The sequence below is a fragment of the Bombus huntii genome, chromosome 10 (genome assembly GCF_024542735.1).
Source record: "Bombus huntii isolate Logan2020A chromosome 10, iyBomHunt1.1, whole genome shotgun sequence".
Taxonomy (NCBI): domain Eukaryota; kingdom Metazoa; phylum Arthropoda; class Insecta; order Hymenoptera; family Apidae; genus Bombus; species Bombus huntii.
In genome coordinates, this window is record NC_066247.1 from 11,666,823 (window position 1) to 11,686,376 (window position 19,554).

Below are 19,554 nucleotides of genomic sequence, written 5' to 3' on the forward strand. Positions count from 1 at the left end.
CAAAACAATAAGCATGCGCATTAGAGTTACTGTGCACATGCAGTTGCAGTGCACGTCAAATTAGAAAGGTTACAGCAGACAGCATAAATAAAACTATATCTACAAGGAATAATATTACGATCAAAAACAGTCAATTGTAAATCATTCAAAGTGGCATTGCTTCTTTTTCTATTAAATTAAAATTTCATTACGAAATATGCAAGATATGTATTTTTAAAATATATTTTTATACTTGAATTTAATGCATGGCCAACTGCCGATGTTTAATAAGGTTAATATGTATTTTCTTCACACTTAATAATAGCATATTATAATATTCGTCTTCGTATTAATATGAAAGAAGAATAAAATATGTTTTTCAAAGCGACTATTGATTCTGTTAACCCTATTTCACTTTCCTCATAAAAATGTTCAAAATTCAATTGCTTTAAGAATGAAAATGTATTGTTAGTAGATTTGTCAAATATTTGTATTAAACTTTCTTTGCTATTTATATTGTATTTCTATATATATTGAATCTATGTTAAAGTTAATAATTATCTATATTTTACTTTTAATCTTTAAATAATTTTACCATTTCCAGATAAACTTTTGCATTTTTAAATATTATAAGTGGTCAAATATTCATTTTTTCTTATTATTATACCTGTTACTTCTACCAATATATTTGGTAAGCGTATTTAATCAATTGACGGACTAAAAAAATAAATTATTAGAGAGTTTTAGATTTACATAAATTTATTAAACCTACAAGAGTATGTGGAATGTATTGAGTTATCAATCACAATGTTCAAATTGGAATCATATATAACACCAGTGATTCTCAGTTATGTTGAAAAGTATGTGAAAAATTTTAAACCAGAACAATCTCAGGTATGTATATATGTTTTACATAATAATGAGTCTATATTTATTTTCTTCGCGTGTGTTTATTATCTCATTTTCAGGTTTCCTTATGGGGTGGTGATGCATCATTTCAAAACCTTGATCTACGACTAGAAGTTTTGGAAGAACAACTAAATCTTCCCTTTGTTTTTGTTAGTGGTCATATACATGAATTACTTATTCATGTTCCTTGGGTAAAAATTACTTCAGAGCCAATTGTGATTACCATTAATACAATAGGTAAGTATTGGATAACATGATTGACACTCGTTACAAAACTGAATACATAGAAGTGAAACTTTAATCTTTATTTCAGAATGCATTTTAAAATTAAAAGATGATAATAAAGTGGAGACCAATCCTACCACCTTACAGAGGAGGCAAGAGATACCGCAGTAAGCAACCTATTATTATTACTAAAACCACATATTGTGTTATAATCATTCGTATTTGTTACTATTTAATTTCTAGGGAAGAAGCTCCCCCTGGATACATAAAAAGCATAGTAACAAAAGTTGTAAATAACATAACAATTAATTGTAATAATTTAATTCTAAAATATGTGGAAGAAGATATTGTTCTTAGTGTCAATGTCAGATTTTTAAGCATGCAAACTGTTGATAACAAATGGGAACCAGCATTTACAGGTATATATTCCATATTATGTTTCTAAGAGTTTCTAGCAGTATATTTTAAATACATACACATGTTTCCTTTCAGATGTTAACACATATGAAGTTATGCTTAGGAAAGTTATTACTATTCAAGATTTAACATTATGTTTAGATAAAATGGATGCATCTGGGAAAATAGAAATATATCAGGTATTAACTACTTATTACAATTGACTGAAAATTTTGAGCAATAAGATAAGAATATAAAAATATCCTATTTTGTAATTTAGGATCCTGTCCTATATCGATGTTCGGTTATAATACGTTTAATCATAAACTACCATAGTAATACTGCAAGAAAAGCTTCAATTACACGATTAGATCTTCATTGCCAAAAAATGGAATTCAGTATAACAGAGCAACAAGTACCAATGTTACTTAGATTAGCTGCCTTAATAATGGCTTTGCAAACAAAGCAATTTCCATCTAGTAAAGAAAAATCGTTAATTTCTGTAGAAGAAAGGGAGGACAGTATACAAGGTTTTGTTTCATTTTACTCCATACAAGATACAGCTATATGATATCATTTCTATATACATACTTCGGTATTTAATATTATAGATGATACAGATCATGTGAGTGGAACTGCTGCAGACAGTACAGGATGGGGTGGATGGGCTTGGAACATGGTGTCATCTTTGTTACCTATTGATTGGGAAAATGACTGGTCTACAGAGCAGCAAATGGCTTATTCTGGACATACCATTCATTTAGGCGTATATGTACAAGATGCGACTTTAACTTTTAAGGTATTTATCTACAATAAGATAAGCGGGGAAAATAAAATATAAGTAAATAATTTTTATTTTTTCTTACGTATATAGACAGTTGAAAATGTTAAAGAACAATTGTTTTATAAATCCCGTAAACTTCGGTATAAATCGTTTTTAACATTGCGATTAAATGGTGTGGTAGTGGATACATTGCTCCAAGGAATTGCAATGACTAGTTTTCAAATTGGAATGGGTTGCATACGCGTATATCCAAGAGGAAGTTGTAGTTGTGGTCATCTTGAAGTAGTCGATGGGGCACAAGTAATATTTTATACTATAACTTCTAAGTATATTTTATTCAAACTGCAACGAATAATATAATAAATTATCTTGTTTAGCCACCTTTGTATTTAGTAGCTGGCAAGTTTAATACTCGGTACTTAAAAGATTCATTATTTGATGATGAATCAGTGGAGAATAAAGGAAGAAAACGGGAATATAAACAAGGAATATATTATTATCTATGTACAGCTTCAGGTAATAAAACTTTGAATCTATATTCATAATTTTAGATTTTATAATAAATAGTTTTATAAAACATGCATAGAGGAGCGGTTAATAGAACGATGTCCCGCATTCTCCATGGATTACGTTCATTGCACCGAATTGCCAGATGACATAACACCTGAAAAACTGGCAGAGTTTGGGTCTAATTTTGAATATAGGTAACTGAGTTCTCTCTCTCTCTCTCTCTCTCTCTCTCTCTCTCTCTCTCTCTCTCTCTCTCTCAGAAAATTAGAAAAATGTAATATAAATACTTATAATTCTTTTTCAGTAATTTCCACGAACGTAGAGTAATGAGATATATTATAGGCGACTTAACTATTAGATTATGTTCGGGTGTTTTTCATCGTATTGAAACAATAAAACAAGCTGCTGCAAATTATGATTACAATCCTTATCTGGTTACAAAACTAGGTATATATTCAATTACAATTATATGAAAAAAAAAACTTGTTTAGAAAATTATCATGTATAAATTGCAGATCCACTCGTAGATGAACTCCCCCCAGTTACATTGGAAGAATATGAAGCATTAAGAGAAAATGTATCTATGGTTGAGACAAAATTGATAATAGTTAAAGCCTCACTTCAATTGCAATTGGCAGATCATTCTATTACTGGACTTCCACGACAACGAAAGATAGTTGAAAGTCGAGTAAGTACTAAGTGGTCTAATATATATAAACATAATAAATAATTTTTATGTTACTATTATTTATTCCTTTCATATTATTTTGTTAGACGACGCCTTTAACACCTGCTCTTACAGACGATCCCTTCATGAGTATTGAATGCGATGAAGCGATAGTAACTATACTTCAACCTTTATATCCATTTAGGCTTGCAGCTTGTGCATCCAAACAGACTGATCTTCCAACTGAAATGTTTAATCAGTGTCATAAGATTATTACATTGCAGGTAATGGAGAAGTTACTTCAATATATGCGCGATTATTTTTCTTTTCTTCTTTTCTTTTTTATTTTATTTGTATATAATTGTATAATAAAATACGCGTTTAACTAGGTAAATGGAACCAGAAGTCAACTTTATTTGACGAAAAATTGCCATACATCAATAATAATGCCCTACTCCATCGAATGTGAAATCAAGAAATTATTGTATCCGCAGTATTGGAAAAATGTCGATTTAATACATGAAATATACGCGGTACATATTGACAGCATTACAGTTACTGGAACAAAGGCAAAGCTAATGGCTGCTGTATCTATCTTAACTTCAATTTTTGACGCTGGTGATACAACTAATCCTCTTGTTTGTTCCTCTTTATTCAATGATGCTTGTCAAGAAACAAGTATGTACTATACTACCATATCAATTGATCAATAACTTTTTAAACATTATATATCACAAACATTTCAGACCCTGTATATCTAGAATTGTTACTGGAAAACGTAAATTGCAAAAAGTTGTCATCTTTGGTTACAATATCAAATGAATTAAATATAAGTTCGGTAAAAATGTTTGCACTCAATGAGTCACAGCAAGCCTTTATATTTTCAGGACCAGAAAGTAATATTTACTGGTTAGTATCCTTTAAATATTCTGGTTATAAATAAATTGATAATATCTTTTATATTTTAGTGATGTAGAAAACAAATCATTACTAACGGTTGTAATACAGTTTCCGCAAAGTATTGAAAGACAAACGCATCCACCTTTGATTTCACTTCAAATGGCAGATATCAGGGCTTCACTTGATCCATTACTTTTTAAATGGCTAGAATATCGTGTTACGTATTATAATTTAGGTACCTTATGTACCACTCGACCCGAAATCCAACAGTTTGAAGGTGCGTCATCAGATACTGGTACAAAGAAAAAAACATTTCCCAGTTTACACGAAAGTGTACATAGCTCCTCAGACAAAGAAAAACGAAAATCCGTCATAGCCACGGAAAAGTCAAAAACTGTACAAAATGATGAAATGCAAAAAAAACACGATTCTAAATCCGAAAATGGAAGACAGGTACATTGCTTATTATTTCGGTTGATAATGACAAAGTTTCAAGTAACGTCCAATAAACATTAACGTCTTTTTTTATTAATTATTTGCATAATGTTTTTATTAGTTAGAAAGAATTAATCTATGATAGAACTTACAGAATTTGGGAATATTGGCCAGATTAGCAGAAATGTATCCATGGTGGTGTGGTCTTGTGTTAAGTGGATGTGTTGGACATATTGTTATTTACATACCATCAATCACAATGAGTGGTATTGGTGCATATGGTAAATATATATACAAGCTTTATAAAATTAGATATTTGTATATTTTATAATATTAATCTTCATTAATCAATTTAGGTATAGAAGAAGCCAAAGACAAAGCATTAAAAAGCGATAATAAGTTACAGATATTGATCATAAAATTACCTTCTCTTCTCGTTCATTCATCTAATATAAATTTTGAATTACTCGCACCTTACCTTCAGGAATTACCTGTTAAATTACCGAAATCAATGTGGACGAATAGTAAGTAATAAACAATACATCAAAAAACATTATTTGATTTCACAGTGATGATCACATTCACAGTGATTTATTTCAGAATTGCAAAGTTTCCCATGGACATTAAGCCTTGTTGATTTCCATTGTTACATGTTACAACAACAGACACAAAAAAACTTTATTAAAAAAGTATCAGTAAATGCTACAGTTGCTCTTACAACAAAAATCGTAACATCTCCATCTGGAGGAAGTACTTTAGCTGCTTTGGGTGTCTGTGTTCACATTGATAATTCTCCTATTATTGTTTCGATCTCTGAAGAACAGGTATAAAATCATTTTATCCGATACTCGCGAAAGACATAAAATATTGGCATATTATTATACAACTGTATGAATTAAATATTCACTTTAGGTAGTTTTCACGAGTAAAATCATCTCGAGTATTTTAAACGCTTTGCAAATTACAACTAGTAATAATAAAAGTGTTATAGCTAGTACTCAAATAAATACCGAAGCACAAGTAGTTCTTCCTATTGTACCACAAACTCCATCTACACCAACACAATTACTATATCCCGAAGATACAACTACAAACTCGACTCTTTCAACTTCAAAAGATGAGAGTACACCAGGTACATTATAAATAAGCGTATATTTAAGTGTACCTTTATATATAATATCGTGTATTTTGTAGACTCCGATGAATTAGTTTTGACAGCATGGATTCAATGGACTATAACAAAAATTGCGATTAAATTATACGTCACGGAGAAAGAGACTTTATCTTCACTAAAATTAGTACTTGAATTGGAAGATATTATTACTTCTTTAGACTTGCAACCTATTTATTTTAAGCTAAAAAATAAAGTTACAACAGCCACTATATTTCATTATACAAGGTACACCATTACGTGGAAAAATACTTCATACAATTTTATATAACAAATGCTAAAATCTATGTTTTAATAGACCACTGAATTCACCAACTTGGGATATCGGTGAGTATGTAGGTGCGGTTCTTTGTGGAAGAGAAGACAGTTTAGAAAAAGGTGACGATTCTGGCTTTTTAAGTTTTACCCTCACTAGAGCAAAATCGGGGAATGTTCACACACGATGGGGTACTTATAAACGGCATAAGAGTCAGAAGGTATTTAACATTTAAAACAAATAATATTTTGATTATATCTGATTTTTCTTTGCAGTTTCAGAAAGACATAATAACAGAAACAACTTTATCTGCTAATAGTTATATTTCCGAAGTAGTTATAAAAATACAAATGGTGGACATAATTTTACCGCTTACCATAGTTAGTAAATATATGCAATTAATAAAACCTTTTACGGGTCTCTACCAATCTGTTGAAAAAGATATAATGGAAACTTCTGAACAAAATGTAACAACACGCTTAAACAGCATTACTAGTCTTGATAATGAAATGTTACCATTAATATATCTGGACTTTAAAGGACTTAGACTGATGCTACCAGTTTCAAACATAACAAAATTCAAACCCCAACATGATTTATTAATGATTCAATTGGACGGAATTCGTATCACACCCCATGCAGAAAATCCGATTTGCAGAACACCTTTAAGATTAGATATATATCAACTCGCAGCTCAAGCAAATATTTTAAGTATACCAGGTTCTGCTGTAGAAGATCGACAATATCAGATTAATATAAAAAGTGTATGTGCCCATACAACTACTTGGAAGAATTATCAAATGACTATAAATAAGAAAATGTCCCAATCATATTTATATACCATGAACGAAAATCCTGCGTTGGAATGGAATAAACTTGGACATGGAAGTAGTTTAGAGCGGCAGTTCTCTACACTTCCGCTGTTATCGAAATTCGATTTGTGCTTAATCATTGCACCGCCGGTTCTATTTAAACCAGATATTACAGTATGTGGAAGTGCAATTGAAGTAAATTGTATCACAGATATTGAAGTAACAATAAATTTAGACCAGATTCAGTTGATTTCAATCTTAAATAATGAATTAAAAAATTTATTATTGAAAGATTTTGAACGACATAAAAGTGCAAATACATATATCAGTACATCACAGAAACCTCTTTCGACTGCCGGGAGTATTAAACAAATTACTTGGATAAAACAATCTTGTGATGACATAGACGTTGATGTCACCAAGGATAGCGGTATAGACTTTGAAACATCTAGCATAAATTCCACAATCGTTGGCAAACCAATATCTGCAGATACTTCAATACTTTTACCATTTGAATTTCTGGTGAACTGTGGAAAAATAACATTCGTGTTGTATGATATTCATCAAGCAGTCACAGAGTATGAAGTAGACATAAATGAAGTTGAAGAAGATGAGGGTGAAAGTCAGAAACAACCGCTTTTTTACATAATGGTTAATCAACCGAATATTTATTTTTCACAACAGCATCCATCGCAAAAAGTGCAAGTATCTTGTTTCGATATAACAATGGCACTTGGGGACAAGGACAAACAAGAATTAATTTCAATACCAACTGAAAAGGATTTTAAAGTTTTTATGATTGAAACAAAAAATGGAGATTTACATCCAGATACAGGCATTCCCCCATCTTTTATAACAATAAAATACGAAAAAACTATAGGGAAGAATCCACAATTTTTTATAGATGTAGGTAGACCTACAAAAATTTATTTCTCTTTATCGAGGCTAAATCAGATATATATTATAAAAAGTAAGATATTGTCATGCTTTATAAAAGAGTATGAAACAATATCAGAACAACATGACAATATGAAAATATCTCCAACAATGAAATTAAAAAAATTAAATTGGCCTGATATGAATATATGCACAAAACAAGTTGTAGTATCCCTTAAAACCGATTCCGGCGCCGAAATAATAACTAGTTTAGCTTCGTTATCCGGAAATATTTCATCTCTTCTTAGACCTGATAGAATATATTCTAACACATCTGTAGACTCCTTTATCATATCTGCAATTCTTAATGGAAACATAAAAGTACTCTTGAATCCATGGTGCTGTAATATTACAGTGTGTTTGCTTTGGGAGACTTGGTTAAATGTCGATTCTATTCCTCAAATACAAATACAAGCAGACAGTGATAGTCTCCATTTAGATTTTGGACCAGAACAAATAAAAATTATAAAAAATGTTATCGATGATCTCCAACTACTATTAAATGAATTGACAAGATCATCTTCGACATGTAGAAGTAATGAGAAACAAATTGTTCTATCAACTGAACAACATTATAAGGATGATCTCAAAGCAGGTGCATTCCAATTTGTGAATGGAAATGTAGATGAATTACCATTCCCATATCAAGTAAGTTTCATATCATATGCTTCTTCAGTAGAATCTTTAAAGAGATATTTAATATTTTGTCCTATTATTTAACTCATCAGGTTATTTTCTTCACTTATCCCCAACAATCAATGGCTTGGAGGTATCCTCAACCAAGAACATTAACTAAAATACATATATCTCCAGTTCCATTTGAAGTAAGCAGAACAAAACATTTTTTTTCACAAGAGTAATATTTTAAACAGACAGGATTTAGTTTAATCTTTAAACAATTTTTTTATATTTTTAGACACTAGATTCTGATATTGGGTACGTCGATAAAGTACTGTGCGCTCTTGAATATTGGAGCGACTGTCACATGTCCTATCAGCGATATGCCGACTTCTACCTATCAGAAACAGATTCCTATCGTTTAGAGCTTCCTGAAAAAGCACCAGCAAGAGCAGTGGCTTGTATATGGCGCGTAGTTCTACTATCAAACAATAATCGACCTTTTTCCAAAACCATAATCTCAGCCCGGATTCTTGCAGCTTGTTTACGCATCGATTCGTATTTCAATTCTTCAATTATACCTAACATACAAGCTGCACTTAATATTGGCACTATTCATGTATCTATGTACAATCACGTTAGTACAATTACGTATAACAATTTACAATCACCTTTGAAGAATTATACTTTAAAAGGTACAATACCCGAAACGCAATGTTTTATGACCTTTGAACATAAAGGAGCTATACTCGTACTTAATAGATGGATTGACGGCTCAGTGCTCATTGATATTAGCGGAATATTTGGAGTACATATACTAGATTATGGTCATTTAACCATGCAAGAAATACTAGATCCTTTAGAAGCAAGATTGCAATTATCGCTATCTGACAAAACGGATGTATCCTTCACATGCAGTCCATTTGCGTTAAAGTTGAGTCCAACAATAGCTCATACACTTGTGGTTTCGATGCATTTATGGTATGCATCTTTAGAAGAAGAAAATAAAACCACTATTCTATTCACACGCTATGTAATAGCTAACGATAGCAATGTGCCTATCCTCTTTGGTCAAAGTGGTACAGGAGACAACATATTATTGGAAAGTAGGCAATGTATCTTTTACTCATGGAGAAATATTGGCAACAAAATGTTACGAATAGCAATAGAAGAAAATATTTGGTTATGGAGCAAATCATTTTCTGTTGGTGTAGATGGAATTCAAGCCGTTGAATTCAGTAATTCTGTTACAAAAGCGTCAGCATTCGTAAGCGTTACGTCACTTTCAGCTACACAAAAGCTTATAATATTTTCTGGTCAACTTGTAATTTCAAATCAGTTAATAGACAATTTCGAAATGAGATTAGTCAAGTACGAAGCTGACGTGGGATCAAAGGTGACTGTATTAAAAGATATTTATTCCGTTTCTGGTAAAACTCGACCACCATCAGTTATACTTGATGGAAACAAGAAAATGGCAATACGTCTACGATTTACCAATGTTCCAAATTTATCTTGGACAGGAGATATACCTCTTCAACCAAATGCCAAGTGGGGGCAACCATGGCTTGTTAAAGTTCCATTACAAGAACGTGGCCAATTTTTAAGCATTTGGGTGCGGATAATAACGCAAATAATTCAAGATAAGACCAAAGTATTAGCTGTACTTAGCCCACTTTACATGATTCGCTCGCATTTACCAGTGCCAGCTAGGGTACAAATGGATACACCTTCGTTGAAAATATCTTTATGCACAATGGTAAATGGTCGGGGTGAAAGACAGCAACTATACTGTCCTGGAACGTTTGAACATTTCCACCAACTAACATTTCAATTAGAAACCGGAGTTTCTACATCTAATCCGTATGTGCCATTATCGTACAGTTCTGTAGATCAAAGGAAATTCTTTAGAAGACCGGAAGTCGAAGATATCGATAGCATCTTGCAAGATCTTGAAAATCAGAAAGATAAAACGGAATGGCCATTCCAAGGAGATGAGTTTGAGGAATGGATATCTGCTGAACAACCACAAACACACGTACAAGTGAAATACCAAGATGCTGGATTAGTTTCGAGTACTTTATTATTAGAATTGCAGCCTTGGTGTTTTATGTTAAATTCCATGGGCTGTCATTTATCTCTTGTATCAGAAGACATCGAACTTTGCCAGATTCCTCACTATGGAATCGTAACACCACCAAAATTGGAAGGCACATTTCACTTGTGTGTCGGTATCGGTGATACGTTCTACACATCCCAAGCATTACAGCTAGATCGACCTGATTGGAGTCAAAGTTTCTATATGCCTCGAATTGGTGGACTCATCCCTGCCACAGGAAACATTAAATCATGTGTTGACTGCGGCTCAAGTGTCTCACTCATGAGCATTAATTCGAGTATGCACGAAGATATGCGTCTTGTGCGTATAATGAGTAGCCACGTTATTAGTAATTTAACATCTCAAGAGTTATGCATAGCAACATTGGCGGTACACGAAGATGCAACCAGACTTGAATTGCCCAATGATCTTACTCCTTATAGCCTTAATATTTCACCATCTGAAGATCAAAAACAAGGTATTCCGATTACACAGTGGTATACATTATACATGGAAGACATTGTAGAACCTCTTGTACTATATATATCTTTGAGCGTAGGGCACAAATGGTCTTGTCCAATTCGAGTTGACCAGGGTATGAGTCGTAAATGTGTTGCTATACCAAATGGCTCTAGCACCATGCCTGTAGTCATTACAATACAGGAAGATAGGGGTACAATGTACATAATGATTCATATGGATTATCATCCTCAATTATTGATTGAGAACACCTGTGCTTTTAAAATCCTATTGGGTCAAGCTAATGAAACAGCAGAAGGGATAATACCAGATGCATTGCACTTTACATGGATTTGTGAAATAGAAAGCAATGCAACAAGTCATTATTCCATTCCATCTATCAGTAACAGACTACCTGATGCATCAGTTACTAATGTATCGAATATACTTCTGTTTTCTGCTGTAACGAACAATTATAATGACCAGATTATCAGAAATAAAGAATTGCGATGGTCAAGAGGTATAAATTTATCCGCCATATCCAGTGCACCAGTGGATCAGTATGTACGACTACCATCCTATGGAGATGTAAAGTTAATCATGCAGAATCGTTGTTACACTACCTATATTAATATTGTTCCAATATCTCAAGTGGAAGTGTCTGCAAGGGACATCAGAAGTCGACTTTTACGAAAAGAAAGCGAAATGAAAGATATGGTGGCGATGCATGATAAATTTACTTCTGATCCAGATGGTCAGCCAGTCATAAATGTACAGAGTTCTGAGAGCTCGACTTCGGTAACAACCTTCTTCTCGGCACAAGACGAAACTATAGCTACAGAAACTAAAACTTCTTCACAGCTAAATTTAAGACAGTTAATAACTGATATAGAAAATGTAAAAGCTAACGTAAATGATGATACAAAGGATACTGAGGATTCTAAAGAAGGGTCTGCGACCATTTGTCTCCGAGGAGTTACCATTATCATCATGCATGATATGAATGAAAATGCTCAAAAGATTGAAGTGGCCAGCTTGTCTATGACCGATGTTATAGTCGCTATTAATGCAAGATCTAAAATTGTAAATTTACGTGCTTTCATAGGAGATCTACAGTTAGATAATCAGCTATTTGATCAAGGGGGTTTCGATTTTCCAGTAGTACTAATCAGTCAAAGTCCGCTTATGATGAAAGAAACAACATTTTATACAAGCAGTTGTTTAATGAATAAGATAGAACAAATAAGAGAAAATTCGTTGATTGCGATTGATTATATACTAGAAAATCAAGGGCAATTAAAAGGTATTTAATATTTTTAAATGTGTTTAATAAACTCTTTTCTATTCTACAAATATTAATTTTTTCTTAATAATGTTTTCAGCATCAAAAGATCTTCATATAAAAATTGCACCAATCAGTGCTTACATTGAAGATACATACATAACACAATTATTAAATTATGCAACTTCGATGGCACCACCTCGATTTTTGCTACCAGATGACATGAAAAAGACAAGAACACTAGTTTCAACTATTGGAGTATACATTCCTGATTACATAATGGTTTACGCTAGAATATTAAGCGCCCCATTAAGATTACAAAATTTAAAGATAGATCCGGTATCTATCTTATTAAGTGTTCATACCTCTGTACGTTTATACGTGGCTTTAGACCATTCTCCTTTATATTTTGGTACTTTTGAAAAGAAAAATATTTTAACTACACCTTATAGACTTGGCAATGCTCTCACAATGCATTACTTATCTGGTGCTATATTCGGAGCAGGTATGAAAGTAATATTATTCAAATTTCTTAATATTATATTACTTTTTAATTTATATTATAGTATATTAAAATATTCGTGCCTTAGGTTGGGTAGTAGGATCATTAGAAATATTAGGTTCTCCTGGCAGCTTAGCACAAGCTCTTGGTTCAGGACTTAGAGATTTTATTTCCCTTCCATTCCAAGGCCTGTTGCAAGGACCATGGGGTTTTATCGTTGGAATAACGCATGGTTCTGCCAGTTTGATGAGACATGTTACAGCAGGTATTAATGAATACAAACATCTATCATAACTACAAAATTCACTTATAATTTTATATTACACAGGTACGTTAAACTCTGTAACGAAACTAGCATCTAGCGTAGCACGAAATTTGGATCGTTTAACGCTCGATGAGGAACATCTTCAGCGGCAAGAAGAATCTAGAAGAATGCGTCCTCAAGGAATGGCACAAGGACTATACCAAGGATTGACAGGACTTGGAATGAGTCTTCTTGGTACATATATAGCTATATTTCTTTTTGATTCAGTACTTCATGTTGTTTAATTTCTTCTTTAATTTTTAGCCGCAGTTGCGGGTTTGGCACATCATCCTTTGCAACAAGTTTGGTCAGGAGAAATAACAACCAAAAGTATCGTGACTGGCGTTGGACTTGGACTAGTTGGAGTAGTTACGAAACCTTTAAGTGGGGCTGCAGAACTAGTTGCATTGACAGGACAAGGATTACTTCAAGGAGCTGGCTGGAATTCTTTGCCTTCGGTGAATAATTTCACGGAATTTATTTTAGACGTTATTAATGAAATTAATTGATAATAAATACACCTTTACAGCCTCGACAACGACCAGTAGTCCAATACACGTCCGGAAATAATAATGCAATTATTAGATATGCCTGGTGGTTGTTACCCTTACTTGAAAATAATCACGGGAATATCCTGCATGTTACTAATGCAGATTACGTGATCCAACAAGGCAGTAGTCGTGCTATAACGTTAGTTCTAACACGGCATGCGTTATTATTAGTTAATACAGCTGAAGATAACGTAGAACGGATATATTTATTGAAAGATCTAACGAGTGCTGATCATCATTTGGAATCAACAATATGTTTGTACTGCTCTCCTGAGACAACACAAACTAATAGATCTATATCTCCAGCGCCATACGAGGTATGATATATTTTTATATTTATATTAGGTATATATATTTTTCTATTACATAATTAGGTATAATATTTATATTTAAAATTTTTCTTATAGATGGATCGAGAAATGCGAGCACGAGTGGCGGAATATGTACGAACCAGTAGTACTGGTTTAGCTAGCGTTTCTACAAATAGCGATGTACAGTCCGATATTTTTGAGAATACTACTCCCAATTCTGATCGTACACTTACATTTTACGTTTCTCCAGACTCACGTAACTATCTATTATCATTGTTTAACATTGCTAAACGACAGAGTCAAGGTAGCGGATTTACAGTGTTATAATGAATAAATAGAGTATCTTAGAGTATTTTCTTTACTCAGAAGTAGAAACAGTGATTGACGCTTATAAAACACGAAAAGTGATAAAATAGTATTATGCCTTCGATTTAGAAATTTTTTGAAAAATGTATGTCCGAAACAAATCCGAATTATGCGATATCTATATGTACATATCTCTGGTAACATTTTTTATCTTATTCTGGATAATGGACTTAAATTTATGAATTTTATTTCGTAAAAATATCCTATAATGTGTCGCACATTATAGGATATGCACAAGAAATATTCTTACATAAGAAATGCTTTTTCAATTTTTATATGAAAATTTGTATCATGAAAAATTCTTCACAAACTTTGTTTATTAAATAACGTATATAATGTACATATCGTAGAAAAATCATGAAAGTATGTGTGCAAATTTAAGTATGGTGGATACATTTTCATTAATATACAGATTAATCCAGCTAAATGAGATCATCTAAATATCTGCCTTATTTATTGTTGTATAAAAAGCTTCTTAGGACAAAGTATTTTAAGTATCACACGCAACAGTGGAAATAGGTCTTTTTATAATCATTTTTTTTTTTTTTTAATGGAACTTCAAGAGCATCAGTATCTTTTTCAATAAAATCATATATATATATTTATTTGTCGATATCCTTGTAGAGCGCAAAAAGACAAATCTAACGACCTTAAGAACCATATATAAACATATATACATACAAAATTTGAAGCCTTATCCAAATTTTTGTATGTCTGTACTTATGTTTAATCGACAGCTGACAAAACTTTAAAAATCCAAATTTTTGCTTCCTAAATAAAATTTTTTAACTTTCAAGAATTCAAATGAAAGTTTAGGGAGTAAGGAATTAATTCAGATTAGTTTTATGTAAATATTCTCCCTGGTTTAAACAAGTTTAAAAATCTATTAATTGGTGGACAATGAAACACTATAACCATCTAACGGTAAAATGATGAAACTAATCTCTATCACGAAATTAAAAAATAAAATTTTTCGATCTATAAGGTGAATTTTTGAACTGTTCAAAAATTGAATCAAAGCTTTAATTCTCAAAAATCTTGTCTGTATAATATTATTCTGATTTCCTACATAATTATTAATTACATGTAAATTAATAACTGTTAACATTGGTACAAACTGATACAGTGCTGTAGTTTAAACATAATAACGTCATCTATCAGTTAAAGATTTTACTTATTAGTACCACCAGAGAGGACTATATTCAAAATATGGTATTTTGTATTAATTGCATGTAATTCATTAATTATGTAGGAAACCGGAATAATATTGTACAAAGAAGGTTTCGAACTGAAGTTTACAGGGTACAATAAGATATTTCATATCTTATATATTTATTAAAAGTAATCATTACATATTATTTACATATTACATTAATCGTACACAATATATTCCAACAAGTTAATTTATTTAAATAAAATGCATTACGTTAATAATAATAAGTTCATTACACAATTCATTCATAAATCCGTTCTATTTCATTATTTTTATAAGGCATGCTACAAGATGTACATTGGTTATTTTCAATCGATGTTAAGACATTTCTACATAGAACATGCTTGGGTTTTATATTCAGCATTTTCAGACCTTTCCATAGATTCAGCTAAGCAAGATTGTCGAACCATAAAGTAGAAATACTGGCTATAGTATCTTTACCACAACGTGGTGACACTGTTCCCCATACTTCTATCTTACCTAATGCAGGTATTGAATTCTTTGTTTTACATATACAAATTCTTAAACTATTTATGCATGTTGTTAAGTATTGCAGGAAGGATTTTTGTAAAACATTTCAAAAAATTTGTTGGTGCAGGAATTGTTCATATTTACTTGGACAAAACAATAATCCAGCGTGCGTGGTGTCTAAAAATTCAGTACCTACATATGTTATAAATACATATGTTACATATAAAAGTAACGTCGATATTTATAGGAGGCTTGATACAAGCATATGCTAAAAATCCTTTATCAGTACCAGTTATTAAATTGGTGACTTCATATCCTTCTGTGCTAACAGTACTGCATTGAATTTCTGGTCTTAAACGAGGATCACAGAAGTTGAAAAGCATTTTTATACTTTAAAAATACATATAACAACATGCTTTAAAGATTTTCTATTAACACAAGGCAAATTCCATTTTTGTTTTGAAAATAGCGTGACCTCTACTGTTGTCACAATGTACTTTATGGTTAGTTTAGTCTGTAAGTACCGAAGGTTAGTCTGTATGTATCGAAGCTTAGTCTGTTAGTACCGAAGGTTAGTCTCTAACCTCTAAGTGAGTGTAAGGGCACGTGGGTAAGGTATAGTAAACTTTCGAACGGGAAATCGTTATTATTATTGCAAAATATGGAGCAAATAACAATAAAAGAGGAAATTGACGATAGTGTGAGAGAAACAGAGACTGGTGATAATACAGAACTTAAATACGAAGAAAAATTAAAATACACAAGCCTTATAGCTAAACCCATGGCCCCAAAAAAATTAACCAAAAAAATTTATAAGTGTATTAAAAAAGGTATTTTTATAAAACAGTTGAATAGTAAAACATTTTTGTGAAGCATGTATATTTATGATTTGTAATATAACAATTTCAGCTGCAAAGCATAAATCTTATCTTCGAAATGGTTTGAAGGATGTTCAGAAGCATCTTCGCAAAGGAGAACAAGGGTAAAAATAAATTTTTATTTATAACTGTAATTAGATTTTCTGATAATTTTAATGATCAAAAGACTTTTTATTTGAAAGTATTTGTGTATTTTTATTAGATTGGTAGTCTTTGCTGGAGACGTATTTCCAATAGAAATCATGTGTCACTTACCAATTGTATGCGAAGACAAAAATATCCCATACTGCTACACACCTTCGAGACAAGACATTGGTGCTGCTATGGGTGTGAAAAGAGGCAGTCTTATGGTACTTATTAAGGAACATGAAGAATATAAAGAACTTTATGATGAAATAAAAACTGCGATGGTAACATTATCAACGCCACTATAGATATATATTTAACCATTTGTATTTTTAATCACTTTGTAAATAGAAGAGATTCATATATCCTTAAGAGAGAGAAGAGTATTGTATCAGAGACTGTAATTTTTTATACAAATATCTTTCATTATTATGATGTAACCTATTTATTATATAGATGGCAAGTTTTTTAACACAAATCACTGTATGATAAAAGAATCTAAAAAAGAAATAGAAACAAAACTTTTCTAATTTAAACCCTTCCCGTGCCAGTTAGTTCGTCGAAACAGACCAGACAACGGGCAAAAAAACAGTTTACAAGCTCGGCTTGTTATATTTATGTTTGGCCCAAGTATCCGGTCGCGAATCAGTTAAAGATTTTACTTATTAGTGCCACCAGGGAGGACTATATTCAAAATATGGTATTTTGTATTAATTGCATGTAATTCATTAATTAATGTTACATTAATTGTGCATATATTCCAACAAGTTAATTTATTTAAATAAAATGCATTACGTTAGTAATAATAAGTTCATTACACAATTCATTCATAAATCCGTTCTATTTCATTATTTTTATAAGGCATGCTACAAGATGTACATTGGTTATTTTCAATCGATGTTAAGACATTTCTACATAGAACATGTTTACATGGAAGCTGGTAAAAAATGCCATTAGGGCAACAGGAACACGTAATTAATTTCGAATTTGTCTCGTTCTTTTTTGGAATGTTATTAAAACGTTTTAAATTAGGTACTGCTATATTAATATCGAAATCTGTTTCATTATCAACAGTTAGATCCACTATATCAATAGAATTATTTTTTTGTTCCCCTTCTGTGTTTTTAGACAGAGGTATAGTTGAAGTATAGGAATCGGCAGTCACTCTTTTCTTTGCTGGTTTAGTTAAAGCAGAAACAGTTCGTTTTTGGGACATTATAACAACTGGCAATTTATGACAAAGTTTTTTCTCTGCTTTTACAGAACTTACTATAGAGCAATGAAACTTTGGCTTACTATTGTTTGGAACTTGAATTATATTTCTTTTTAACAAATAATTAGGAACTTCCTTTACCGTTTTATCTGTTACATTCCCATCAGAGGGCAATGCACGACCTAGCACTCTTGGTAATTTTTTTATTTCTTCATTATTGCAATTTTCAAGCAAAAACCTGTCTATCCTTATTTTTAAAGCACTTGCTATAACAGGTTTACGATTTTCACTAAATGGTAAACCAGTAAAAGGATCAGTCAATCTCCTTCCCCATATTGCTTCAGTTTCCTCGTGTTTCAGTAATGTAGTTTGGTCAATTATTTTTCCGCTTGGCAAGAGAATTGGCTGTGTCATGATTTCGTAAGTAATGGCATCTAAAAAACTTTCTGGAACTTGTAGATTTGTTTCCAATATTTCCCTGAAGCAAGTATAAAAGATATATAATGTTAATAAATAATATAATTTATATATACTAGCAAATAATTTCATATTTACTTATTATCTGTATCAGTAACAGGTGTTTTATATTCAGCATTTTCAGACCTTTCCACAGATTCAGCTAAGCAAGATTGTTTGAACCATAAAGCAGAAATACTGGCTATAGTATCTTTACCACAACGTGGTGACACTGTTCCCCATACTTCTATCTTACCTAATGCAGGTACTGAATTCTTTGTTTTACATATACAAATTCTTAAGCTATTTATGCATGTTGTTAAGTATTGCAGGGAGGATTTTGTAAAACATTTCAAAAAATTTGCTGGTGCAGGAATTGATTCATGTTTACTTGGACAAAACAATAATCCAGTGTGCGTGGTGTCTAAAAATTCAGTGCCTAGTAAACTGTACGGTACACTGGCATCGTTACTAGTCTTAGCATATAATTGAAAACCTGATGACTTTTGAGAGCCAACTTGTGGCCAAATTAAAATGTGATTAATACGTATGTTACATATAAAAGTAACGTCGATATTTATAGGAGGCTTGATACAAGCATATGCTAAAAATCCTTTATCAGTACCAGTTATTAAATTGGTGACTTCATATCCTTCTGTGCTAACAGTACTGCATTGAATTTCTGGTCTTAAACGAGGATCACAGAAGTTGAAAAGCATTTTTATA

General features: G+C 31.8%; 3 protein-coding genes across 4 annotated transcripts; 2 read left to right on the top strand and 1 right to left on the bottom strand.

Annotated features, from left to right (window-relative positions):
* Positions 1–43: 43 nt before the first annotated feature.
* LOC126870661 (intermembrane lipid transfer protein VPS13B) lies at positions 44–15,455 on the top strand. Of its 2 annotated transcripts, none has more exons than XM_050628574.1 (32): positions 44–271; positions 584–873; positions 948–1,125; positions 1,202–1,280; positions 1,357–1,532; positions 1,606–1,709; positions 1,790–2,039; positions 2,121–2,308; positions 2,384–2,593; positions 2,671–2,809; positions 2,880–2,997; positions 3,108–3,250; positions 3,319–3,491; positions 3,578–3,754; positions 3,860–4,148; positions 4,217–4,379; positions 4,439–4,823; positions 4,951–5,086; positions 5,162–5,329; positions 5,406–5,629; positions 5,718–5,937; positions 6,000–6,204; positions 6,275–6,452; positions 6,508–8,628; positions 8,709–8,804; positions 8,897–12,458; positions 12,538–12,942; positions 13,028–13,204; positions 13,268–13,438; positions 13,508–13,701; positions 13,773–14,111; positions 14,202–15,455. In XM_050628574.1, exons 2-32 carry the CDS (start codon positions 787–789, stop codon positions 14,430–14,432), a joined length of 11,286 nt encoding a protein of 3,761 aa, XP_050484531.1. In that variant the 5' UTR covers positions 44–271; positions 584–786; the 3' UTR covers positions 14,433–15,455. The 2 variants fall into 2 exon arrangements, with proteins under 2 accessions (XP_050484531.1, XP_050484532.1); XM_050628575.1 differs by having other exon boundaries at positions 4,960–5,086.
* An 816-nt stretch (positions 15,456–16,271) lies between these two features.
* LOC126870666 (H/ACA ribonucleoprotein complex subunit 2-like protein) lies at positions 16,272–17,531 on the top strand. The gene is made up of 3 exons (XM_050628587.1): positions 16,272–16,985; positions 17,065–17,137; positions 17,236–17,531. Exons 1-3 carry the CDS (start codon positions 16,817–16,819, stop codon positions 17,465–17,467), a joined length of 474 nt encoding a protein of 157 aa, XP_050484544.1. The 5' UTR covers positions 16,272–16,816; the 3' UTR covers positions 17,468–17,531.
* On the bottom strand, positions 17,445–19,547 carry LOC126870664 (RING finger protein 37). Its single transcript, XM_050628583.1, has 2 exons — positions 18,928–19,547; positions 17,445–18,850 (listed from the first exon to the last, which is right to left on the bottom strand). Exons 1-2 carry the CDS (start codon positions 19,545–19,547, stop codon positions 17,983–17,985), a joined length of 1,488 nt encoding a protein of 495 aa, XP_050484540.1. The 3' UTR covers positions 17,445–17,982.
* Positions 19,548–19,554: the final 7 nt, after the last annotated feature.